Consider the following 26,500-nt stretch of genomic DNA (forward strand, 5'->3'; position numbering starts at 1 on the left):
CGAAGATGAGGTATCGTTGGAGTCAGTGCCCACTCAGAGTAAAAATCCTACGTATACCCTTGAATATGCCCTAACAAACCTCGTCACAGCTTCGAGGTCGGAGTTTTCATCGAAGCATTTAGAATCCCGAACTAAAATGTCATTCAGTGTTTCACCATCTTATGGCAAGAATCCGATATTCAGGCTCTTCAACTACTGAACTCCGAGAAGCAATGGGTAATGGCACCACCGATCCCCAGAACGCTTGTTATCAAGTGCGTTGAGGATTGAATGACATCTGAATGATCTGACTGATTGCAACTAGTATCGGTGACCAGCTTGCACGATGGACGAGTGAGTGTCAATCCGGGGATACACTCTGATTCCTGTCTCATGTGCTCCCCTGGAAGACGACGTGTGTAGGTCGATCGTGCATAGAGCGATCAACAGGGAGTGGCGTTCGCCGATATTCCATTCCTTTGTTCTTCGGCACGGATTACCACGTCCAGATCAAGGTAAGTTAGCCTTGATTGTCGCTACGGCACCCAGATCAATGACCCCGCCCAGCCCATGCCGAGTTGTGTATCCCCTGAGAGGCCGCCCAAGTACGAACCCGTCGCTGCAGGGGACTACGTCCACCAGCGCCTGCAGGAGGAACCTGTCATGGTCGATAGGTCAAATTGAAATTGTATGTATGTTTTTTAATACACATGGTCGACGGCGGTGATAGAACGCATGGAGCAAAATTGGAGAAGTAAAGCGAGGCTGATGTTGCGATATGAGAGTACAGCCGCAGGACATCAAGACCCTATAAAATTGGAGAGTTTGAATTAGTAGCAACGTTGCAAGAGGTGTTGGGAAGGGCGACGAATCTGGCAGAAGGGTGGCGAATCTAAGGAGAGCGTCCGCCGGTTCTAGCAGAGTTGAAGCGTCCGAGCGAGAGGCAGATGCTAGGATGATGAGGAGCCACAATGCCATAGGGCCACGAAGGGCAGAATCTTGACAAGTGGATAGGTCATTATATAGTCCGCTAGCTCGTTCGACTTCCGGGCGGAATTGATATATGGATTGCAGTAATTGTTCAGGTTGGGTGAGGAGATGACATCAGGAGCGAGGCGGAGCCCGATAACCTTCATGTCAGCGGTATGGTCATCCCATATGACTACTGGGCATCCCTAAACCACCTCCATTGTTCATTGATGGCAGCAACCATTCGCTCACGGAGTTCAAACGTCCATCCTCCTTTCCAACGGCTCTGCAATCTTGTCTAGGGATCAGTCACTATCCTTGACTTGTGCACCCAGTCGGTGGGTGACAGCTGTCCCAGCTCAACCGCCCTCCCCCCCCCCGACATATCACGTGACATGCCGGCGTTTGCCCAAATTAGGAATGCTGGAATTGCAAGTGTGGACGAGGCAGTAAAAAAACTAGTAATACCGGTGATGCACTCCATTATGACGCTGCATCTGTAACATTCAACAAACAAAAATAAAACAGCTGAATGCGTGACTTTTGCAGCACTGCTCCTGTGCAACTTTTTATACTACCCCTGCATAATTTTTAACACAGCCACCTTGTACCACTTTGCACTAGCTAGGAGGGCAGATAAAATAGATAAATGTAGGCAGGATGTGAACACAGTTCGTTGGCACCCTCCCCAGTCATCCTGCCCAATCCACGAGGCCGTGATGCCCCACAGGGCCCACTGAACACTCGACCCCCTCCCCTGCCCCTCCCACCTGGTGGCAGGATTGCTCCTTCAGGAAATTCCCATGGCATGCCACCTGCAAATTCATGTGACTGCACTCCATGCCACAAGTCATCACTGGCCTAGTGAATTTGGGCCCATTTCTTGGCAAAATACCCATTATTACATGGGTTATGTACAGTAGCATGAAACGAGTCCCGAGGAACGGGCAAGGAGGAGTGTGTGTAGCCCTGACTCACTCTCCCCCATGCATGTGCCCTGCTTAGTCAGTAGCTGTGGGCACAGCCACCTGCAAATTCTCTGCACATTACTGCAAAAGTCACAATCAGCTGTTTTATTTTTGTTTGTTTAATGTTACAGATGCAGCGTCATACTCCATATGTGTGCCATAAATATAATAGATGTAAGGTGCCATGTCTCTGCTTTTTTGCAGGATGGTAGTATTACAGATATATCTATCTGAAACAATCTCAGTGTGTGCAAGTAGCAACAACATCTAATAGATTTACCTATAAAATAATCTCAGTTGCACACAAGTAGCAACAACATCTGAGGTGAAAGGTACAGTAAAGCTATATATCTCTAAGTGTAACAATGCTGAAATGCTTGGGTGTTGAACCTGGAGTTTTACATGACAAGGGTGGTCTTTGTGAGATGTGCTACATTCTTTGTAAGTAACGAGAAATGTGTACATAAGTGCAAGACACAATGAATCAATAAGCACAAGGGCATGAAAGTTAATTGCACAGTTAACAGTATGTAAAGTGTGAAAGCCTTAAAATGGAAAGTAATTCTCATGTCTTGGAGTGGATGCGTTCAGAAGGACTATGTACAACTTGCCAAATCTAACATAGTACTCAACGATAGCTTCCTGTTGATCATAGGATCTTCCTCATGTGTTAAGCAGTTCCAGAGTTATTTGCATTTTTATGGGAAGGTCCACCCTGAGGTCTCGTCATTGTATCTCACATGTTGCTGTGCTGTTTCTCTTGCTTCTTGGGTTGTTCATTTCCCTGCTTGTCCCTCCCCAGGGATGCCTCATTCATCCAATTGCAGGTGGTTGTTACAGCATCAGAGAAGTGGGGAATGACAGAATCACAGTCATGACCAGTCAGTGATGGGTTTAAACAGGTTTAAACCATTTTTTCACTTCCTGATGAGAGATATGTCTGTTTTTGTGTTTTGAGTGCTGTGTGATGCTTTTGTGCATACCTGTGACTGGGTGGTCAAGCCACTGCAGTTTCCTTTTCTCTGCATCATCTAGATGTTCCCAACCATCTCCAGTGTCTTGTGTTGATCTCCCCAACCATTGTCATTCAGGCAACTCTCCTCTCCCCACCTTTGAGGGCTTGAGATCATATCACATGTTTCTCTGCAGTCCTTTTGCTTTTTGGGCAGTTCGTCCTCCTCGCTTAACCCTTCCTGGGGATGCCTTGGTCATCCAGTTTTGTGCAGCAATTATCGAGATATGCCTGCTTTGTACCCAGAGGGTGGTGAGGCAACTTTGGGTATAGCTCTGGATTGGGTGTTCTAAATGGTGTGGTTCATTTTTCTCCATGTACGTATATGGTTCCCTACCATCTCCCATAGTTTGGTGTTGATCCCCCCAGCTGTTATTGTTCGAGGGTCTCCCCTCTCCCTCCCACAGGTGCATGCACAGTAGCTCACCCATTTTGCCATCCTACTTCTTGCTTTTTCAGAATATGGTACTATTCAATGAAACTCAGAAGACATCAAAAAGATGCTGCTGGTATATCATGTGACACATCAGGGGAGCAGTTGGAAGCTGGTGGGTGACCTTCATAAGGAACAGTACAGTCATCCACTGCCACTTGCACCAAACACTGGTAACACAACAACTCTGGCCTTGTCAGTCAAAAGAACTGTGTAGGAAGTAGCATACTGCATGTACACATCTGGTACCATATTTCTAAGCTGTTCCAGAAGGCATGATCAGTAGTATAACTGTATTATATCTTGGGAATTCTAGAGTCTGGCATCTCAAGGACTTGATTGACTGCATCTGAAACTGCTACTTAGCAGAAAACATATAGAAAGGTCCTGGCTTCATTTCTGTAGCTTACAAGAGTAAGATGAGATGTCCTGACTTTGCCAGGAATGCCAGTTGTGTATGTCCAGGATACTAATAATCTACAATCTACATGCAGAGATATACCAAAAGAAGGAAGGAGAGTGTTGTTATGTCATGCAAATTTGCCTGTGGAGGAGGGTCTGATTTCATTGTCTAAACTTGCCATAGTATGGCTGGCCATTCAAAGTCCAAGGCTCAGAGACAACAGGCAGGATAGTGATGGTGGGAGTGAGGAGTAAATATTATCAATGTCATCAGATAATCGAGATCCCATGATATACCTTTTTTGGTGCTGGTGCAAGTGCTGGTGCATACATGATAAGGTGCAAAAGTACTCCACAGCACATAACAGAAATCTGTGGATTATAATACAATATACATTGGTGTACTACATGGGTTGATTATAGTACTAACAGATCCTCACATTTGATCAAACAAAAAGGCCATTGTTATGATTTTGGCAGACAGTACAAATTCAGTGGTGCAAGTGGCAGTGGATGACTGTAGATTGCGAGAGAAGAAAGATATCATCAGCCATGTAACCTGCCCAAATATTTTCTGCATGTGTAGTCCAAGGTGGGATGGAAATGTCTCTGAGAATTGGCATACCATTACTGCAGTTTGGGAAAATGTTGTCAATACAGTACACTTGCTCATAATGTATGAGGTTTGGGCAGTTCCCATTGTGGTACACAGGGAATATACAGTTTTTTTCCCATATTGTATCAGTATGAGATAGATTTTTGGCCTGGATGAAACACAAGTTGTGGCAGTGATGACTGTAGAAATATCTGTAGGCTATGTCACATACATGACTCTCAGACTCAAGCCCAATCCAGTCTGGACCTAGTCTGACCTAGAAAACCCAACTCCAGCCCTGAATAATCCAACTCTGGCCTAGATAACTCAAGTCCAGTGTTTTACCCCTATCTCTGGTCCACTCTGGCCTCTTGGCCTCATGCTGCTCCACCCCAGTCCTCCCACATCCATGTCCAGGTCACTCAGACATAACTCTGGTCTGTTCTCTGATGTTTGTGCTATATTTAGTTTAGTCCTCTTGCCTGATCTCTGCTTACTGTACAAATCCTGTGTCCAACTCCAGTTATGCTGGTCACCCACACTTTGGCTATTAGTCTTGGCACAGCTTCTGTGGCTGTCCACCCCTTGCTAATCATCTTGCTAATAGCTTATTAACAAGTCTGGCTTCATGTTCATTACTCTGGACCAGCCTCATGTGTTTAACCCCTGCATACTTTGTAGCACCTCAGTCAGAATATCAACTAAGTATTGCCCTCAACTCTGTACTACCCTCTGAGTTGACTCAATTGCTAAGGCCAAGCCTTATTCTATCCCCAACCCCTGTCCCAGACCTCTCCCTGGCTTGCATAAGGGTACAGCACATAAGCTGAGACCAAGGGAGGTACAGTGGCTCAAAAAACTGTCTGCATGTTTGCATGTTTTACACTAGCTATGACTAAACATAATAACCTCTAACTCTAGCCCTAAACCATGAGTGTATGAATAAAGTACTTACTCTTGGCTTTCTATGAGTCCAAGAATTAAGTAATTTAAATAGGAATTGATAGAATACAACCATTTGAATATGACATGCCATGCAGACAGTTTTTTGACTTTATAAAAATCCAACTATCTAGTACTTGGTATGAGCTCCTTTGGCCTTGATAACTGCTTCAACCCTTCTAGGCATGCTTTATATCCATTTTTGACACTCTTCCACAGAAATCTTCCCCCACTCCACTACCACCCTTTCCCATAATTGATGAACTCCTGTAGGAGCACTCTCATAACCTGAGAGAGATCTTTTGAGGTGATCCCAAGTGTGTTCAAGGTTGAGGTCTGGAGATTGTGCAGGCCAGTCTAGAAGCTTGATATCCTGCTCTTCAACCATTTCTGGGCTCTTCTGGAGGTATGCTTGGGGTCATTATCTTGTTGAAAGATAATGTCATCTTCTGGAATTCCAGATTCCTTCATGCTGTCAAGTTGTGACATCTGGGTTGAGGCCAGACTGGAGACTGAAGTGGGTGCGAGGCCAAGAGGGGTTGGGGTCAGAGGTGTAGTGGAGATACAGAAGGGTGGACTGATTGGACTTAGTGACTGAGGTTACAGTGCTATTCCCTTGCATGGGTCTCAGTCTGAGTCCAAGCCAGGGTGGGATTATCAGAGTAACTTAGTTGATTTCAGACTGAGGGATACAGGCCAAGTATCTATGGGTTTATATACTAGAGAAACTATAGTATGGAGACTGGTAATGCCAGTCTCACAAGGATTGCTAAGACAATTGGTAAGAATAGCATTAGTAAGGTATGACAAAGATGACTGGAGACTGGGACAGAGACAGGGCAGGCCAGGGACAAGACAAGGCAGGCTCAACTGAGATGACACTTAGTAATAACACTGCAAAGCAGTGCTAACCATGCTAGGCCAACTGGGCATAGAGTTTGGAAAGGCAAGGCTGGACTGAATGAGTGTGAGGCCAAGTCCAGCTGGGGTTGAGGCATGGCTATGACACATGCTTTGAAGCAACCCTTCCTGCAAAATGGCCACATACTGTGCAGCATCCATCCATCCCTCAACCTCACTCAAGACCCCAACACCATTCCACCCTATACATCCCCAAACCATGTATGAACCTCCTCCAAACTTGGCTATACCTTTGACCTCTCTGGAAATAAGCCCTTCTCCCTCTTTTTCCACACATACTCTTGTCCATCTGACCCAATCCTTGATTTTGGTCTTATCTGACCATATAACTCTCTTCCAGTCCTCCACAGTCCAATGCTGATACTTAAGAGCAAAGGCTAACCTCTTCTTCTTGTGACCAGTAGAAAGCAATGGCTTATTCTTCTTCACCACAGCCTTCAATGAGGGTTCAATGAGGGTATTTCTCACTGTCTGAGAAGAAACAGGACTATCAACAATAGAGTGATGAAATGAGTGGCTTGAACAGCATTTTTGGCCTTGCCAGTAAGGATTTGCTGAACAATCACTTCAGTCACCCCCCCCCCAGGGGACCTATTAGGTTCATATATTCTTATAGATGTATCCACCTAATAGGTGTTGACCACCTGGGTATTCCCAGTGACTGCTGGAGATTCACCAGGCCCTGGAGATTCTCCAGAGCAAGGTGTCTGACATGGATTATACATCTATAACAGAGTGCCTGGGGCCCAAATGGGGCTTTCCCAGTGGGTTAATAGACCTATTTCCTGGGCATCCTGGGGGATTCTCCAGCCTACATGGACCTGTTCCAGTGCATCCTGGGGGATTCCCCAGCCTAAATGGACCTGTCTCTGAGCATCCTGGGATATTCCCCAGCCAAATGGACCTGTCCCTGGGCATCCTGGGGATTCCCCACCTAAATGGACCTGTTCTCTGGGCATCCTGGGAGATTCTCCAGCCTAAATGGACCTGTTCCCTGGACATCCTGGGGGATTCTCCAGCATAAATGAACCTGTTCCCAGTGGAAATGCTAAGGCAACATCAAACCCATCTGGGGGTGACTCAGGATATAGCAGAGCAGAATCAAGTGACTGAGGGGGTGACTGTGAAGTTGATGGGGGTGGAGTGAAGACTATGGGTGAAACATGATGAGGGGTACCAACTGCTACATCTCTCATGAGTTCATTGGCATCTTGCTGAGGATGGGCAGGCTCTACAGTTGCCATAAGTGTATCTGCAACAGACCCAAGCTGACCTTCAGTAACACACACCTCCAGGGGGCAATCTGAATCAGCTCCAAAGACAACATAAGTTCCAGACTCTCTTTCAACAATGCTAACTGAGTTTCCAAGAGCCCAAGGATGACCAAGGAGAAGATCAAAGCCTGCATTAGTGTCTGGGGCAATGAATAGATTGGTCCAAGTCTTGGCAGCACCACAGAAAAGAGGGACATCTTGTACCAGGCCTTTCAGTGTTGAGATACCTCCTTTTGCATCTGCATATTGATGGTCTGTGACATATCAATGGGCATATGAATGACTGACTGGGCTATGCCAGCACAAACAACATTGAGGGTGGATCCAGAGTTGATGACACCTGTTACATGTCAACCATTGCAAGTCAGATTGATGGTGATCAGGGGCTAGATGTCAATGCCAAGTAGGAAGCTACAGGTGGAGTTCCTTCAACAGCTGTAACAGACTTGACAGGCTGAGCCAGTGGCTGTCTCTTGAATCGCATAAGCTCCTGAAGGTGCTGGGAAACATCTCTAGATGAACCAATGACCTCCCCAACAGATACAGTCAAGGGGGTAGAAAGAATGCACTCTACAATGGCTTTGGAATTGGCAGACTGGGAAAGTGATGAAGACAGGGAAGTGGTAGGAGGGGGCTTGGACTTCTTAGTCTTGTCTGCAGAATCAGTGGCCTGTCCAGATGGCTTTGGGACAGAGGCATCTTCCATGATAGCATCATCTCTAGTTCCATCAAAGGCAGGGGGATGAACATCAACTGGCACAAAGGTGGGAGCAAGTGGTGCTTTCTGGGGAACAGGGACAGATGAGAATGAGGCTTTGGCTCTTGACTCTCTTTCTCCTTGCCATGTGAATGAGGTGGGATAAGGACACTGTCAAAGATGGCCTTTCTCTTCTCTTTGGTAATCTTGTTGGAATGATCCACAGTAGCTACAAGGGGTTCTTCTTCCAACTCATAGATCTTGGCACCAGAATCTTTCTTTGGCTTTTTCATGGATAACAAAGCAAACTGCATTGGCAGGCTGAGCAGCAGCTAGAGTGCTCATAGGCTTGAAGGATAGTCTCTTCTCCATTGCAGTAAATGCACTGCCCATTAGGGTAGATGACCCAATGGTTTTCATCATGTGCCAAGGAACCCTTCTGGATGAGATATTGATTGCTTGACAGCTCTCAACACCATGACCTTCAACACCACAGCCATAACAAGTGATGGTCCTACTAGCAGGACAAGTCTGGGATGATGAATTGGCAGGAGGGGCAGTAGATGCAGGAGCAGGACAAAGGGAAGGAGCACAAAGCACCTTTGCAGCATCAGGATCCATCATAATGGCTTGATAGTGGAGGAGGGAGTAGTCTGGGTCATTGAGAACATGTGAGAGAGGGACTTGATCAGGGTCTCAATTTCATCTTGCTTGCAAGCAGTAGGACCTTCTTTCTCCAAAGTTTCAAGATTTCTTCTAGCTTCATGGGAAGGGAGCAGAGGGTGAACACTGTCATCTCTTCCATCTGAGTGATGAGAAGTGCCAGGCTGGGCCTGAGGAGCAGGGGCAGTACAAGGGCCAAGGAAGTCAAGATCATCTGCATCAAAGCAATCATGGTGAAGGACCTCTTCAGCAGACTGGCATACATCATCATAGGGGAAGGGCTTGCTGATATCAAGGTTTGGATCTTTTGACCTGAGACAGCTTTCAACCAAGCCACAAAAGACTGGAGACAAACCAGCCCAAAAGTAGCAATTATATTGATTGACCAATATCCTTCCTGTGTTCTTCAGCCAACCTCCAATGCAAATGAAGCCATGGTTGTAAGCCCTAAGGTCTTGAAGTGTCATGATAGGCTGTAACCTAGACTCCAAAGCAAAGCTCTTGAGATGCCTTTCAAAGAACCTTTCATCTGATAGATCAGCATCAAAGTACTTGAGGAGATCAGCCTTCAAGTTAGCCCAGTTAGGAGTGTAGTAATGAGCCATTCCTTCAATAATCTCCCTGACATGAGCATTGCAGTACTGGAGGATTGACTTGACCATTTCCTGGTCAGAAGTGACATTGTGGTAGGCACAGAGGTGTTCATAGTGGTCCAAGAAGGAGTGAACATGAGTATGGTCTCCTTGGAAGAGTTCAGGAGCAGACTTCATGCCAAGCAAGGGCATAGTGAGGACAGAGTGAGCAGGGGGAGCAGCCATAGCTACTGGAGCTGCTGATGATGCAGGAGGATAGATGGTGGGAAGGGTGGATGACATAGTAGCAAGTTATCAGATGGACTTTAGACACAAGATTCAATGGGATGAGTGAGCAGGATTCTTCTTGATCCAGGAATAACCATCCCTCACAGTGGGCTCTAGATGTGAGTCAAAGTGTGGAAAGCTGGTGTAAACCAAACAAATCCAACACCAAAGACAAATAAGAGTGAGTGGTGGGTTACCTCCATGGAACCTGGAGGGCAGAAAAATCTAATGTGGGGGGGGAGTTTCAATGGCAGGTGCTCCTAGTGCAAGTCATTGATGAGTTATGCAGGAGAAGATGAAAGAGTAACGATTGTGAGGGGGATGCCAGCTAGAGTAAGGATCTTCAATGAGACATGCTCCTGGCACAAGTCAACATCAAGTTACACAGGAGTAGACAAGCAAAGAGGATTGGTAAGTATTGTCAACAAATGAGTCAAGGATGGTCAAAATATCACAGTATGAGTCAAAACCTGAGTAAGCACACTGGTATCACATAGGGGGTGGCAATGCATGTCAGATCTTGGCAGAGACATCACTAGATCCAAAGATGGGATGACAGATGGACAGTTTCCAGATAGGGAAGTATTAATTCCAGGAAAGGATGGCATGAGTCAGGTGTCAAAGGGCTAGGGCATTGGGGGTCTGTGGGGCAACAGGAGCATAGGCAATTGGGTCTCCCACCCATTTGTCCTCTCAGCAAAGTTAATAAAAGCTTCATGGATGGGGCTCTGATGGAGGAAAGGGAGAAGGGGGGATGTCTTCTGCTGGGTCTTGCAGTAAAAAGGCAAGATGCATGTCATACTCATCATGGATGTGAGCAGGGAGGCTGAGAACAGTAGATTATACTGCAGCTGTCACAATGTGGGGAGAGTGATGGACAAGATTGGAATAAAGACATTGCAGGGAGCAGGGAGGAAGGATCTGTATGCTTCATCAAGTGGGGAGACCAAAACAACCACATGAGACCTTTGTAACTGAGTGACAGACCTGAGGCAACTGAAGAACATCCTTATGGAGTCATACTGACAAGGAGAACATGCTGACCAAGCTGCATGGGATGGGACAGGGCTGATGACAATGGAATGAACCAGGGGGCTTCAGGATGGAAGCTGGTGGGAACACCTGGCAGATATACATAGCCACTGTCACTGGCAAAAGAGACAAGTGAGATGATTGATGAAGAGGCAGCCATATCTGATGGACTTACAAAATGAGTGTCTGATGGATGGAGTGCTGTAGAAATGCATAGGGTGCAAGGATCCTTTCCAAACTCAGAAGGCAGAATCACATGGCTGAGCACTTTAAGCAAGTGTGAGAATGGAGTTGATATCTTTGGAAATGGTTGCCATGGTCATGCATTCATCCTAAGTCCTCACTCACTCTGCACCCCTTTCTGCTGGTCATTCACTCACTCCACAACAACTCTGCCCAACTTCTGTTGGTTACAAGCCATCTCCACTCCAGCTGCTGTTGGACTTGTACTGCTCTCCTACCAGACCAAACAGACCATTCTCTGAGGAGTCATGTGACTACCTTTGGACTCCTCCCTGACAGCTCACAGTCAGGTACTCTGCAGCACACACACCACATGGTCCAGTGCCTGGACTGTTTCCTTTTCTGGATGTTCTATGTTACCCATTCGTATGTCCTGTGTCTACCCTTCATTTGTTGTCTAGGAAGTTTTACTTGAAAATTGCTGGGTCTCCATATGTCAGTTCTGATTCTGGTTACTGTACCTCCATGGTAGTATAAAAGCATGTATCATACTCTGTCATTCCTCAGTACGAACATTGACGTAGTTCCTACTCCCTCTGCCTCTGTCTTCTGCCTGTCAGAGTTACCTCCAACTGTCCATCTGTACTCCCCCTCTGAAATATGAGGGCTGAGATCATGCAAGGGGGTAGCACATGAGCTAAACCTGACACCCTTACCTTGGCAGATTTCGTTCCTACCAACACTCTGCCAGTCAGAGTTCTGCTCTTTCCCATTGGACTTGCTTCTGAACCTCTCCCTGGACCTCATCCAGCATCAGGGTTGGTCAGAGTAGGCCCAGACTTGACAATGGTGGAGATATGACAAAAACCAGAATGCCATACTTGAGCACTAAAAACCTTTGATGGGCACTTGAGTTGCTTCCTCTTTTCTCTTTAGCACTGATGACTCATTCTTGTGCAAAGGATGATTGCTCACATCCAGCAGTCTTTCTATGCATGAGGGCTTTAGTCTTCATCTGCATGGCATGGTGCACAACTTGTCAATGAGTTAGGCAGAGTCAGCTGTAACCATGTCCACAACACCTTTGGTGTGGGACACCAAGTGGAATTGGGATATGAGAGGAGACCACTCAGCAAAGTAATTGCCAAAGTGGTGGAATTCTTTACAGGGGTAGCTGTACATGGGCAGCAATACTTCATTGGCTTTTCTGCTGACCCGTTGAATCAGACATGGTGGCATTTCTCTACTACTTCTGATCAATTCCCACCATCATCCCACTGCAGAACAAGCTGCACTACATGCCATGTGCACTGAAGGCTCGAAGGATATCGATCAGGAGCTCTCATATCTCGTCCAAGCTAATCTTGCAGTCACAGGAGAGGATGACTATCATTGGAAGCCATAACCAGATTCAAGGCTTGCATTAGAGGTTGCATGAGTGGAGTCAGTGTCTAAGGTGTGGGAATGAGCATACACCATTTGTAGACCTGTATGCACCCTCTGTCATTGGTTTCATTTGGAACCAGTAATGGCATGAGATCAGTACCATTCAGGTAGCTAGTCTATTATACATGGCCCAATGCCAATCCTTTGACCACCTCTAGTAGGGGCCTGGGGTGGAAACATGGCATGGCAGATCTACTGCCCTTTCCCACAGGTGTCCATCCATTGCTGCCTCCAGTAACATAGGCTGGTCACTAATCAAGAGCTGAATGTTGCTGGTGGTGCTGGGAATTGTTAAGACCTCCATCCAGAATGAGTGAACATGGGCAACCATCTTCTGTACTGTATTCCTAAACCCACAATACAACAACATTCTCATTTGTGATCTAGCCAGTGTCACACACCAAAGGTGTTGTGGACATGGTTACAGCTGACTCTGCCTAACTTGTTGACAAGTTGCATGCCATGCCAAGCAGATGAAGACTAAAGCCCTCATGCATAAAAGGACTGCTGGATGTTAGCAGTCATCCTTTTCACAAGAATGAGTTGTCAGTGCTAGAGAGAAAAGAGGAAGTGAGTCAAGTGCCCATCAAAAGTTTTTAGCACTCATGTACAGCATTCCAGTTTTTCATCATATCTCCACCATTTCCAAAGATATTGACTCTGTTCTCATACTCCCTTAAAGTGCTCAGCCATGTGATTCTGCCTTCTGAGTTTGGAAAGGATCCCCACACCCTACACATTTCTACAGCACTCACACTGTCAGATGCTCATTTTCACTAAGTCCATCAGATATGGCTGCCACTTCATCAATCATCTCACTTGTCTCCTTTGCCAAAGACAGTGGCTATGTATATCTGCCAGGTGTTCCCACCAGCTTCCATCCTGAAGCCCCCTGGTGCATTCTATTGTCATCAGCCCCATCCCATCCCATGCAGCTTGGTCAGCAAGTTCTCCTTGTTAGTATGACCTCCAGAAGGACATTCTTTGGTTGCCTCAGGTCAGTCACTCAGTTACAAAGGTCTTATGTGGTTGTTTTGGTCTCCCCACTTGATGAAGCATATGGATCCTTCCTCCCTGCTCCCTGCAATGTCTTTATTCCAATCTTGTCCATCACTCTCCCCACATTGCAACAGCTGCAGTATAGTCTACTGTTCTCCAGCCTCCCTGATCACATCCATGACATGTATGACATGCATCTTGCCTTTTTACTGCAAGACCCAGCAGAAGATGTCCCCCCTTTTCCCTCTCCTCCATCAGAGCCCTGTTCATGAAGCTTTTATTAACTTTGCTGAGAGGATGAATGGGTGGGAGACCTGATCACCTATGCTCCTGTTTCCCCAAAGACCCCCAATGCCCTAGCCCTTTGACACCTGACTCATGCCATCCTTCTCTGGAATTAATACTTCCCTATCTGGAAACACTGTCCATCTGTCATCCCATCTTTGGATCTAGTGATGTCTCTGCTGAGATCTAACATGCATTGCCACCCCCTATGTGATACCAGTGTGCTTACTCATGTTTTGACTCATACTGTGATGTTTTGACTGTCCTTGACTCATTTGTTGACAATACTTACCAATCCTCTTTGCTTGCTTACTTTTCATTTCTTGCTTACTCATCATGATTACTCATTGCTTACAGTCCTTATTCATTACTTACCAAGCATTTGTGCCTCATTTGTCATAAGCTGCACTCCCCCCACAGTATATAAACCCCCTGTACTCAGTAATCAGTTCTGTTATGCCTGTGTCAGGGGTCTTTCCTTTTTTGACTTCTCATGGTCATGTGTGTCACATGCCTCATCATGTCCCTAATAACTGTTGTCATCTTGGGCATGTCTATGCTCAAAGGACAGCTTGGATCTCCAGTGGTCATGGTATTTCCAATACCCTTTAATGCTGCACACCTGTAGGTGATCCAGTGATCCACCTCCATCTCTGATGAATGGTCAATTTCATACTTTGCCTCTGACTCATATTTATTGCTCTGATCATTTGCTTCTTGCTCTGGTGTCAGGCCCCTCACTGCACCTTGATTGCACAGCTGGTATGGCCCTTTTTCCCTGTACTGCCCTTACCATATGACACCATATGACTCTTTCTTATTTCATTGTTTACTGCTGTGGATACTTACTGTCACCTTGGTGTGACTTGTACGGTACTCTTGTCCTGAGTTATTTATACAGCTGTACCATACTTTGTATCCTCAGTTTTTTGATAGCTTGCAACTCAGCTTCATCCCTCTGCTTTCATCCTTGTTCCCTTCCCCATCGTGATCTCAGAAGAACTCACCAGTGGAAGCAAACCTTTGTCAGACCTTCACAGTAACTGAGCCATAGGGATTATGACAAGTTTGGCCCATAGACTCCCCCTTGCACCATTTGTGAGTAGTCCATTTGACAAAGTCACTTGGCTCAGGCATAACAAGTTCAGTCCATCTCAGTCATAACTCATCATTGACAGTTGAGGCTCATTTGGAAGGGTCTATCTGTCATCATCTATATCCTTGGTAGTTGAGGCTCATTCAGAAGGGTCTATCTACCACCATTCATCTGAGGTGTCACCTGTGCTTAGTCAGCACATTTGATTAGTCATTGCTCCACTCTTGCATAACTCAACATCAACTTGCACCAGAACTCCTTTCAGCTGAATACCTTTGCTCTATCCAGCACCCCCTATCAAGTCCATATTCATTCATCTACTCCTGTGTAACTCAATGTTGACTTGTGCCAGGAGCATGTCTCATTGAGGATCCTTACTCTAGCCAGCATCCCCCTCACAATCATTACTCTTTCATCTTCTCCTGCATAACTTGTCGATGACTTGCACTAGGAGCACCTGCCATTGAAACTCCCCCCCACATTAGATTTTTCTGCCCTCCAGGTTCCATGGAGGTAAACCACCACTCACTCTTATTTGTCATTGGTGTTGGATTTGTTTGGTTTACACCAGCTTTCCACACTTTGACTCACACTGGCCCATCCTGCCCTGGCACTATTGGGATGTTGCTTAGTACTCATCCAGTGTGGGACACAACTTCTGGGAAGTGTGTGACTAGAGGAAAGCTGAAGGGAGAATTCCCTAGGATTGACCTGAGGGGTGCTGCATGGAAGGAGAAGTCAAGGATTACCCTAGAAGGGGTGGGGTAATACATGCAAGGGTTACAGAATTTAATCCTGGAGGGATGTGGGCATGAAAGGAACAGTGAGATGGGTTATGAAATTCCAAGAAGCCGATTTGCAATGAGAAGAGTGTATTCAAGGTGAGAGGGATACAGGGTAAGGAGTGCAGGATTGGGAGACACAAGAGACATGAAGACCACTGGAGACACTGTAGATGCTGTAGACTCAATATATGCACTTAGACTCTGAGAACTCTCAAACTTGTGGAACACACACAGATAGCAACTCTAAAGGTGGGTGGTTTATTTCCAACATTATGACAGAATTATATAGTACAAGGGAAGTAGGTATGAGTCAGAGTAAGGTGGGGCAGAAAAACTAAAAATCTGGAAAATACAGGAAAGGACAACAGATGTCAGCAAATTACAGATGCACATGAAATAGTCTGGCAAGTAGTAGATGAGAGAAAAAATGGGTCAACAGTAAGGGGTATCTTCCAACAGAACTAGGGTATGTGTACAAGTGAGAGGGGGAAGCACAGGAGGGCAGAGTGTACTGGCACAAGGTCCAGCTTGTGGAATTTAGGGAAATAGGGATAACCGGAGTTTTTTAGAGGCAACTGGCATGAATGAGTGGTGACATGGGTGGGCAGTGGTGCAGCTACTGAATTCCAGATGACTCTGGGTGAATGCAGAATTTCTGGATCAGCTTTATTGATAACTGGGCAACATGCTGAAGGTTGGGAGAAATTCTGAAGGCAACAGGGGTTGGGAGGAAACACAAGGTCACAAGTGGGAAAAATCCCAAAATGGGTTTGTCACAGAGGCTTGCAGAATTTAGTGACAGATTTGTGTTCCAGCCTCAGGGAGTATACAACTCCCTACACTGCCAGTCATTCCTGATAATGGTGCCAGAATGCCTGACCTTGCACCTACCACAATAGTTCAGGAGGTCGCCATCAATCCTGATATCCTCCACAATCTCCCAGGTGAGTTGCTTTCTCTGGCTGTTAACAGCCTGCTGGCCACCAGCCTTATTGCAGGACCATCTGTTGATGTCAGGGTGACTGGCCAGATGCCAATATATTTGTCTTTAGGGACAGCTGCCAATGATGCAAATGAGGATGATGCTGATGATGAAGGTGTTGCTACATGGATGGATGTTGATTAACATTTCCTTTTTGTCTATTATACCATACCCCTGTTTGGCTATCCCTGTACCTTTGAATGAGCATTCCTGCCTATCCTTCCTTTAAATAATGCCAGTCAATGTGAATCCAGTCCCCCAGAATGTGTTACGCCTCCATCAGGGGTCTTACCTTTTTTGACTTCTCACAGTCACATGCATCACATGCCTCGTCACATCCCTCATAACTGTTGCCATCCTAGGGGCTTGAATGCTCCAGGGATCATTTGGATCTCCTGCTGTCACAGTATTTCCAATACCTGTCAAAACTGCACCTTTGGGATGATCTGGTATTCCACCACCCTCTCTGATGGACAACATGTTTCTTTCTTGTTCTGCTCAACTCGTTCTGACTTGTTTATATTGCTTACTTGTTGTACTATAGCTCTGGTGTCAGGCTCCTTGCTGCACATTGATTGCACAGCTGGTACAGCCTTCATCTCCCTGCCTACCCCCATCATATGACACTGTATGACTCCCTTTGATTTATCTATTTGTCTGATTGTTCTGTTGATTACTGTGGATATGCATCACCTCACGACTGGTATGGTACTTGTACTTAGGGGTATATAAACCCACATACTTTACCTTGTATCCTCAGTTTTTTGATAGCTGGCAACTCAGCTAAGTTCCTTCTCTTTCATCCTTGTTCTCTCTCTGTGTGAACCACCCCAGAGGACTCGCCAGTAGACTGAACCTCTGTCGGACTTCAGAGATAACTGAGCCATAGGGGTCACAATATGTTTGGCCCATAGACTCCCCCTCGTGTGCTTCATGCCTATTCCATTTGAAGAAGTCAGCACACTTGGGCATAACAAAATCAAAAAACTCTATGCAGCTTTTGGGACCCATTGACCTCTTTGCAAAAGTCTACTTGTCCCTGGTTACTGAACTTCAACAAACCAACCCTTTCAAGCACAAGGCTTGTCACTCTCCCTATGCATAAAGACTGACTTGCCTTCGTCCCACTTCTTGGGCAAACAATATCGAGAAGCATCCCTCTACCCTCAATCAAATCCATTGCTCTACAGGCAGCCACTAGGCTTTAATAGATCGCCTCCCTAGAGTCAGTGCTCGTGTCTCCCTACATGTAAAGTCACCTGTGCACAACCCCTCTATGCTGACAGGTTTCTTTTGAGAAATAATTCCTCCCTCAGCCTTTGTTATCACTTTCTGTTAAAGTGTCTAACCTGCAGAAATCGAGACCTCCAGTCCCTCCTCAACCTAACCCCCTTGGACTTGGAAGGAATCCACCCTTACCTCCAATTCCTTTAGGACGACTCAGTCCCTTGGTCACTGCAACAAATCCCCAGTTATCTTATCTATCCCAGTTTAGGGATTTGGAAGTCATGCTTAGTTCAGAAGAAGATGATCAGAAGTCTGAGACTTCTTTTGGATCAGTCCTCAAAGAAGACCAAGAAGCTCGCAATCAAGATATGTCCATGACAATTGGTCATGGAGATTCAGTTCCTGAGATGCCCTCAAGGACCTTCTTGGAAGAGGAACTGAGAAACAGGTTGGAAGAACAAAGAGTTGCTATGGCAGAGGAGCTCTGCTGGGCTATGCATGCAAGTACTAGCGACCTGTTCCCAACAGGTATGCCTACAGACTCAGCACTGCAAGAATGGTATCATCAGAACTTCAGAAAGGTAATTCCCCCAGAGGGCCCCATTGGTGGGTCCAGTAAGGGTAAGGCCCCAGCCAATGACAATGACTTGTATGCAAGCTGCCCACCCAACAGAGGTTGGGAGTTTAATGTCAGGCATCCCAGTGAATATGATGGAAGCCACAATGGTCTCCAGACCTGGCTCACACAGGTCGAAGGATATTTGAACCTGAACAAGCATGTTTACAATTCAGAGTCACTCAAGATTTCATTCATGCTCACTTACATGACCAAAGGCGCAGCTGTGTCATTCGCCAAGAACTACCAAAATGAAAACAAGATGCTCAACAGGACAATCTACTTCACCAACACCTTTCAAAGGTTCATTGAAAGGCTGAAGGCAACCTTCAAGTCAGGTGATCAAACTGCCCTTGCCATCTTGCATCTCTCAGATATCCAACAAGGCAAATGAGAACTTGAGGCCCATATTGCTGAATTTATGGGGCTTGTTAACAAGGCTCAACTCAAAGAAGAATCACATGAAGCAGGGATTTTCTTTGGGAAAGGATTGCAAAAAGAATATCACGATTGGGTTCTCAATTCTGGATGTGCCCCTTCCATGGTCATAGAGTGGATACAGTGCGCAGGAGAAGCTCGAACTGTGATTGCCACAAAGCATATCCTAGAAGGGAAGGAATCTTGATATGAAAGAAAATTCATTCATTTCCACAGAGGTTCCCAAGATCCTGATGCGATGGATGTCAACAAATGCAAACAGAGTGTTAGACACTCTGGTTTGGAAATTAAGTGCTTCAATTGTGGAGCTGAACATCACTACAAATGTGACTGTAAACTCAAGGTGAAAACTCAACTGTCCAATGTCCGCATTGTCCTCTTGGAGGATGGCACGAAGACCACATATGTCAGAGATTGTGAAGCAAATGTGGAGGAGTGGAAGTTGTTGTGTTTTTAAAGGGGACTGATGAATCTCCTGCATCAGTCAGTCCCATTGCTATTTTGTCCACTAAATGTACTCCTATAGATGATGAATCAAATATGCAAATTCGTTCTCCTCTCGGACTCGTCATTTTACCAGACTAAAAAGCAGGAATATGGGCCTGTATCAACTCAGGCACAGAAGTCTCCCTCATCTCAGAATGAATGGTCCAGAAACTTGGGATCCCAACTTATCGGGTCAAGAGCAAGTTCAAGACCACCTCATTCACCAGAAAGGATGTGGAATGGGTCACCCACAAGGTAACCCTGAAAATGGAGATCAAGGAGCGCATTGTTTGGGTCAAGTGTTATGTGAGGCCTCTCATCAGAAAAGAACATGTCCTTCTCAGGATGCCATTCCTCAAAGAGTTCAAACCAAGAATGAACTGGGAAACTGGCAAAATAATATGCTGGGATGATGGGTATGTGTATCCTGAAGGATCTGACTATTTTGTAAAACAGGTGGTGTCTTCAGACACAGACAGTACGAAGGAATCTTCTGGCCTGTCCCCAGAAGTGGTAAAACAGGGTTCAGGTGAAACCCCCAAAGTAAAAATCAATAAAACTACTCTATCCACAGAACTCGAGGCTGCCTTGGCAAGTGGCAAAGAGGAAGTCAAACCTCCAGAAATATACAAGGAATTTGCCAAGGTGTTTGTGGAAGATGATATCCTGCTTCCTCAGCATAGGCCAGGATTAGATCACAAGATTTGACTCCATGAAGACTTCAAGCCAAAGAAAGTGATGGTATATCCGATGTCTCCTGACAAACTTAAAGTTTTAGATGAGTTCTTGGACAAGAACTTAAAATGCAAGAAGATTCGACTGTCAACTTTGCCACAGGCAGCACTGGTGTTCTTTGTAGCAAAGAAGGATGGAAAGAAGCAGTTAATTCAAGATTACCACTACCTCAATTCATTCACCATCCTGGATGTACACCTGCTGCCAAATGTGCAAGCTTTGTTCGATGAGCTTGTCAAATCCAAGTTCTAAGCCAAATTCAACATTTGTTGGGGTTTTACTAACCTCCAAGTTAAAGAAGGAGATGAGTGGAAAGGCGCCTTTATTACACCCAGAGGGCTGTTCAAGCCCACAGTAATGTTCTTTGGGCACTGCAACTCACCTCCCTCTTTTCAGAGGTATATGGACAGAACTTTTGAATCCCAATGAGGAAAACAAGTTGGATACATGGATGACATCACAATCCATGCCAAGACAAGAGAAGAACTTTGAACTTGGGTTCATGAGTTCTTGAAAATTTGTGAAAAAGAAAGTCTTTGCCTCAAGATCAGCAAATGTGTCTTCAAGGCTGAAGAAATTGAATTCCTTGGAATGATAATAGGAAAGGGGTGTATGGAAACTTTGCTGATGAAGACCAATGCCATTAGTACTTGGGAAGCCCCTGATAACCTTACTGGGCTTCGCAGGTTCCTCAGATTCTGCAACTTCTACTGCAAATTTATCCCATCCTTCTCAAGCATCACCTGACCCTTCCATGATCTAACCAAGAAAGGGGTATTGTACCAGTGGACTCTGGAACATGATGCCATGTTTGAAAAGTTAAAATCTTTGTTATGCTCCTCTCCAGTCCTCACTATCCCTGACTTCTCAAAGCCATTTTCTCTCTTCACTGATGCTTCAAAGCTCAGAACTGGGGCTGTTCTTGCCCAGAAAGGAGTTGACAATGAGTGGCATCTGTGTTCCTACCTCTCACAGTCACTGGTCAGTGCCAAACAACACTATCAGGTCTATGACCTCAAAATGTTTGTGGTTGTTTGTGCTCTCAAAGCCTTCCACTGTGAGTCAAAGTGTGGTTCAGTGGTGAAAACCAACCAAAACCAACACAAAAGACAAAAAGAATGAGTGGTGGTGTGCCTATGCAGTACCTAGATGGTAGAACCTGTTCTTTGGGAGGGTTTTTGCAAGCTACAGCACTCAAAGATGAGTGCTGAGGGTTGGGGGTGCTCCTGATGAAGAAGAAGCAGGAATGTGAGAGAATGTGATAGGGTAGACTGCTGTCAGCCTACAGAAGGATGGATGATGACTTAATTCAATGTCCTAAGCTGCGCTGAGCTCAGGGAGGGCTTGGAGCAAAGTATATTGATGATAGACAAGGATAAGCGAAGTAGACAATAGTTAGACCCTTAATAAAGTCTCAACTATCAAAGCTGCTGAATGAATTACTGAGTGATGATAAAATGCAAGCAAGAGGGGCTCTCTGATGTCTTCTTTTTTGCTATCTAAGTACAGTGATTTATATACAGTACAGGGGTGTTGCCCATGGAAAACAAGGTGCAAACACTTGGTAAGTGATTGGTAACTGATGAGTAAGGAATGTAAGTGATGGGTAATCATCCTGGAAAGCATTGGTAAGCATTGGTAAGGATTAGCAAGCCAAAAAGCAAAGAATCAGTAAGCAAAGTCAAAAGATTGGTAAGTATTGGCAATAGGTGAGTCAAAGACAGTCAGAATGTCAAAGTATGAGTCAAGTAGTGTCAGGAACTGGGAAAGCACACTGGAATTGCATTAGGGGGAGGCTGTGCATGTCACATCTCAAAGAGATCACTTCTAGGCCAAGGTGAGATGACAGAGAGGCAGCACTGATCTGATGCTGATATAGTACATCCAAAAGTGGACAGGGTGAGTCAGATGTCAACAGGGGTCAAGCTTTGGGGGTCTGTGGGGTGACAGGAGCATAGGGGATCCCAACTTTCCCCCCCCAAACCATCCTCTCAGTGAAGCAAATAAAAACTTCATGAATGAGGCTCTGTTGGAAGAGAGGATGAATGGGGAGTGTCTTCTGCTGTATCTTGCAACAAGGAGGCAAGATGTGCATCATACTTGTCATGGATGTGATCAGGGAGAGTGGAGAACAGTAGATTATACTGTAGCTGTTGCAATCTTGGAAGAATGATGGATGAGACCAGTGTGAAGACATTGCAGGGAGCAGGGAGGAAGGATCCATATGCTTCTTGGACCAGAGAGACTGAAATGACCACATAAGACCTTTCCAAGCAAATGACAGACCTGTGGCAACCAAAGAATGTCCTCCTAGAGGTCATACTGACAAAAAGAACATGCTGTCCAAGCTGGATGGGCTGAGAGGGCACAGATGAGGGTGGGATGTACCAGGATGCTTCAGGATGGAATCTGGTAGGAACTCCTGGTAGATATATGTAGCCATGGTCCCTAGCAAAGGGGACAAGCGAAATGATTGATGTAGAGGCAGCCATATCAGAAGAATTTAGTGAAATGAGTGTCTTTTGGAGGGAGTGCTGTAGAAATGTGTGGAGTGTGCAAATCCTTTCCAATTTTGGAAGGTAAGATCGTGTGGCTGAGCACTACAAGTGAGTGTGGGAATGGTCTCGGTATCTGCAGAAACAGCAGAGATATGTCAAAAACTGGAATGCCATACACAGGTGCTTAAGAATTTTAGCCAGCACTTAACTCGCTCCCTTTCTTTTTCTCTGGCACTGATGACCTGTTCTTGTGTGAGGGATGACTGCCAACATTCCTGGCTGTCCTTCTTTGCATGAGGGCTATGGTCTTCATCTCCATTCATCAGCTGTATCCATGTCCACCTCACCAAACACCTTTGGTGTGTGACACTGCCCCTATCTTCTCTCCCCAGTTGAACCCATGGTTATCTTTACAGATCACAAGAACTAGGAATATTACCACGAGCCTCAAATGCTCACACCTTGCCAAGCCCATTGGGCTGCTTTGGTCCAGTCTTACCCCATTTGGTTCTCCTGGCAGGCTGGTTGCCTACAGGTCCTGGCTGACACTCTTTCTCACAAAAGCACATTGGAGGAACCTGCCCCTGTTGCCATGGCCCTTCCCCTGGACCTTTGGCTTTTGGAGGGGGTGGATCCCCAAATTTGTCTTGTTTCACCCTCTTTTTCAGTCACAAAAATACAAAAACAACTAAAAATTAACCACCTCTGCTGCATAGGATGTCTGCCCGCTTGGATACAACATTCAAAATCTGCTCCCAAGCTGTATTCCCACCCATCTGAGGAAAAAGTCAAAGAGGATTGGCTGCCTGATGCTCGCCCTTTGAGGAAACTAGACAAAGGAGTATGGGGAGTATATGCAATATCCACACACTTGTACAAGCACATTAAAAACGACATGCCAAAGGACTCTACAGGTTTGGAGCCTAAGGACAATGTCACTGTCATGGAAGATGGAACAAAAAGGTTTGGGACTACTCAGTTGTACATTCCCCCAGAAGATTGCTGCCATTGTATGTGCTCGTACCACGATCACGAGTTGGCTGGCCATCCAGGACAGAAGGCAATGTTCGCAAAGATGTGAAAAGAAGTCTGGTGGGAAGGTATGAATAAGGATATACAAGCTTATGTGACAGGTTGCCCTACATGTCAGACCACCAAGGTCGTGACTCACCTGCCAACACTGCCCATCGTCCCTCATGACACACCAAAAACCACATTCCCTTTCCAACAAATCTCTATGGATCTCATTACTGATCTCCCAGTCTCGGGAGAACAAAAATACAACTCTATTCTCACGGTTGTCAATCAGGGGCTTACAAAGGCCATCCTGTTTGTTCCGTGCCATAAAACCATTGATTCCATCAGGATTGCCTGACTCTTCCATCAATTCATCTATTCCCAGTTTGGTGTCCCTGAATCAGTGATCTCGGACTGAGGACCACAGTTCACATCTTCCTTCACCAAGGAACTTTATAAAGCGATAGGGGTCACCCCTAAACTCTTGATGGGATATCACCCACAGACCAATGGAGAAAGCGAACAAGTGAATCAAGAAGTGGAAGGATACCTCTGACTGTACTGCGCAGAGGTGCCAAACTCTTGGGCTGCCAAACTCCCATCCACTGAGTTCATGCACAATTCCCAGGTCCACTCTGTACATCAAATGACCCTGTTCTCCCTTCTCCTAGGCTACAATCTGTCCCCCTATCCAGAAGTTCAGCTAACCACAGTCCCCTCGGTCAACAAAAGATTAGAAAGGCTGGCCTCAAACCGTGATGTTGCCATTCTTGCTCACAAGAAAGCACAGGACTTGATGTGTTCACACTCAAAAGGGTCTTATGTGCTGCCCACAGTAGGAGACAAGGTCCTCCTGGATACTGGGCATCTCTGCATCAAAAACCAGTGTGACAAGATTGTGCCCCAATGTCTTGGGCCCTTCGAGGTGACTCAGGTTGTGTCCTCTGTAGCCTTCTGACTGGCTCTCCCACCTACTTGGAAGGTTCATCCTGTGTTCCATGCCTCTTGAATCTACCCTTATCAGGAAAATGACATGTATGGAAAAGCTCTGCCAGCACCGCTACCGGAGCTTGTCAATGATGAAATTGAATGGGAGTTCAAGTCGATCATCAATCACAAGATGGATGGGCACAGAGGTAAATGAAAGTATTTGGTCAAGTGGAAAGGGTTCCCTCATTCATCAAATACTTGGGAACCCAAAGAACATATAAAAGACCACACTTCGGAGGCCCTCTCCCAGTACAAACTTGCCTGTCACCTTTGAAATTAATGGACTCCCCTCGATCTGTCAACACCAAGAATGACTATGCCGACCTCCCCCTTGCAGAATCCCTTTACAACCCCAACAGTGTCTTCATACCCCCCATCACTGTCTATGCCCCAGCCTCACCTCCAATGACCACCTCTGGGATTCCTGACTTGTACCCCTCATCCCCCATCTTGCAACCTCATTTGACATCACCCCCTGTCACCTGCTCTCTCCAACCATGCCCACTCCCAGGCTTCTCAGTCAAGATGGTCCCCATCCCCAAGGCCAGAGTCTCCCCAGGTGGGGACAGTAACCAACAGGGAAAGGGAAAGGGTAAAGTGAGAGTTGACAATGACCCCAGTAGTGGAACAGCCAGGATCAGTGGTGCCAATGCTACCAAATCTACTGACCTTCACACCGCCTTCACCACCTGCTCTGATGCAGGGCAATGCAGCACCCTTGACTTCCTTGCCTTGGCCACCCTTGCCTGGGATGATGAGCAGTGACTACCAATTGCAGCAAGTGACTACCTGGATGTTGTTAGGGCACTTGACCTCTTCCACAACAGGGACAACATTGACAGGTGCTCACCAGAACAAGTTAAATATTTTGGGTTGCTGTCTGAAATCTACAGAGCAACAGATGTGATCAATTCCACCGTCTCCAAAATCCACACCTGAAAACTGTCTGGGACTGCTCCCCTGTCCAAAGTGATCATGGTCAATATGCTGGAACAAAGTTCCTCAGGGCTTCTGGAAGCTGTAACAGGTGGTGCCTATCACCATCTTCTCCATCAACAGATCAGTGAGTTTCTTGCCCCTCCTGCTTCTCATCTTCTTGATCAGATTTTCCCAAAGCAAGAGGAACCATCAGCTTTTTGCAAAGGAAAGGAAGCCAAGAAAGTGGAACAGGAGAAGACAGATCAATGGAAAGCTCTGGAGCTGTCCTATGTTGACTCAGGCAATTTATTTAAAGAGGTTGGTGCTTGTCTTGGTACTGGGACTCACAACTCCACTTTGGAGGTGTTACTGCAGGATGCATCATGGGCTGGAATCCATAAACACTATCACAATGCAGTCCATTCCACTGACCCTCTCCCTGCAACTCCCTTTGTCCCCATCCCTGCCAATCAACTTTGTTTCTACCTTGGAGGGCAGTCTCCTGTCCCCCATGAGCATGTCCTTTATCAACATGTGTGCTACCAGTGTCATTACTTGGGACATTGGTCATGCCGCAACAGATGTGGCTCCCACTATACTCTGGCCCTCGAGGAGCTGACAACTCCATCACCTATGTTGCCCATTGCCAGTTGCATGTGTTCCCACATCTATACTACTTGCCGACCCCTTTCCTCCTGCCCACCAAATGTGTCTGGCTCATCCTCAAGGGTCTGAGGACCTTAGAGGGGGGGTGATGTTATGCCTCCATCAGGGGTCTTACCTTTTTGACTTCTCATGGTCACATGCATCACGTGCCTCGTCACATCCCTCATAACTGTCACCATCCTAGGGGCTTGAATGCTCCAGAGATCATTCAGATCTCCTGCTGTCACGGTATTTCCAATACCTGTCAAAACTGTGCCTTTGGGATGATCTGGTATTCCACCACCCTCTCTGATGGACAACATGTTTCTTTCTTGTTCTGCTTGACTTGTTCTGACTCATTTATATTGCTTACTTGTTGTACTATAGCTCCAGTGTCAGGCTCCTTG

The 26,500-nt window shown here is 46.0% G+C and overlaps 2 protein-coding genes across 2 annotated transcripts; both read left to right on the forward strand.

The window, feature by feature from the left end:
• Positions 1 to 147: 147 nt before the first annotated feature.
• F5J12DRAFT_786906 (uncharacterized protein) lies at positions 148 to 663 on the forward strand (the record flags this gene model as incomplete). The annotated part of the gene is made up of 4 exons (XM_051743548.1): positions 148 to 254; positions 305 to 333; positions 403 to 494; positions 529 to 663. Coding segments are annotated over 4 exons (363 nt in total), but the record flags the coding sequence as incomplete, so codon positions are not given.
• Positions 664 to 16,412: 15,749 nt separating this feature from the next.
• On the forward strand, positions 16,413 to 16,667 carry F5J12DRAFT_898265 (uncharacterized protein; the record flags this gene model as incomplete). The annotated part of the gene is made up of 2 exons (XM_051748101.1): positions 16,413 to 16,485; positions 16,540 to 16,667. The coding sequence occupies 2 exons, from the start codon at positions 16,413 to 16,415 to the stop codon at positions 16,665 to 16,667; spliced, it is 201 nt and encodes a 66-aa protein (XP_051594775.1).
• Between the last annotated feature and the right edge of the window lie 9,833 nt (positions 16,668 to 26,500).

Source organism: Pisolithus orientalis (genome assembly GCF_024613125.1).
Source record: "Pisolithus orientalis strain OTSU chromosome Unknown F5J12scaffold_74, whole genome shotgun sequence".
Lineage (NCBI taxonomy): Eukaryota > Fungi > Basidiomycota > Agaricomycetes > Boletales > Pisolithaceae > Pisolithus > Pisolithus orientalis.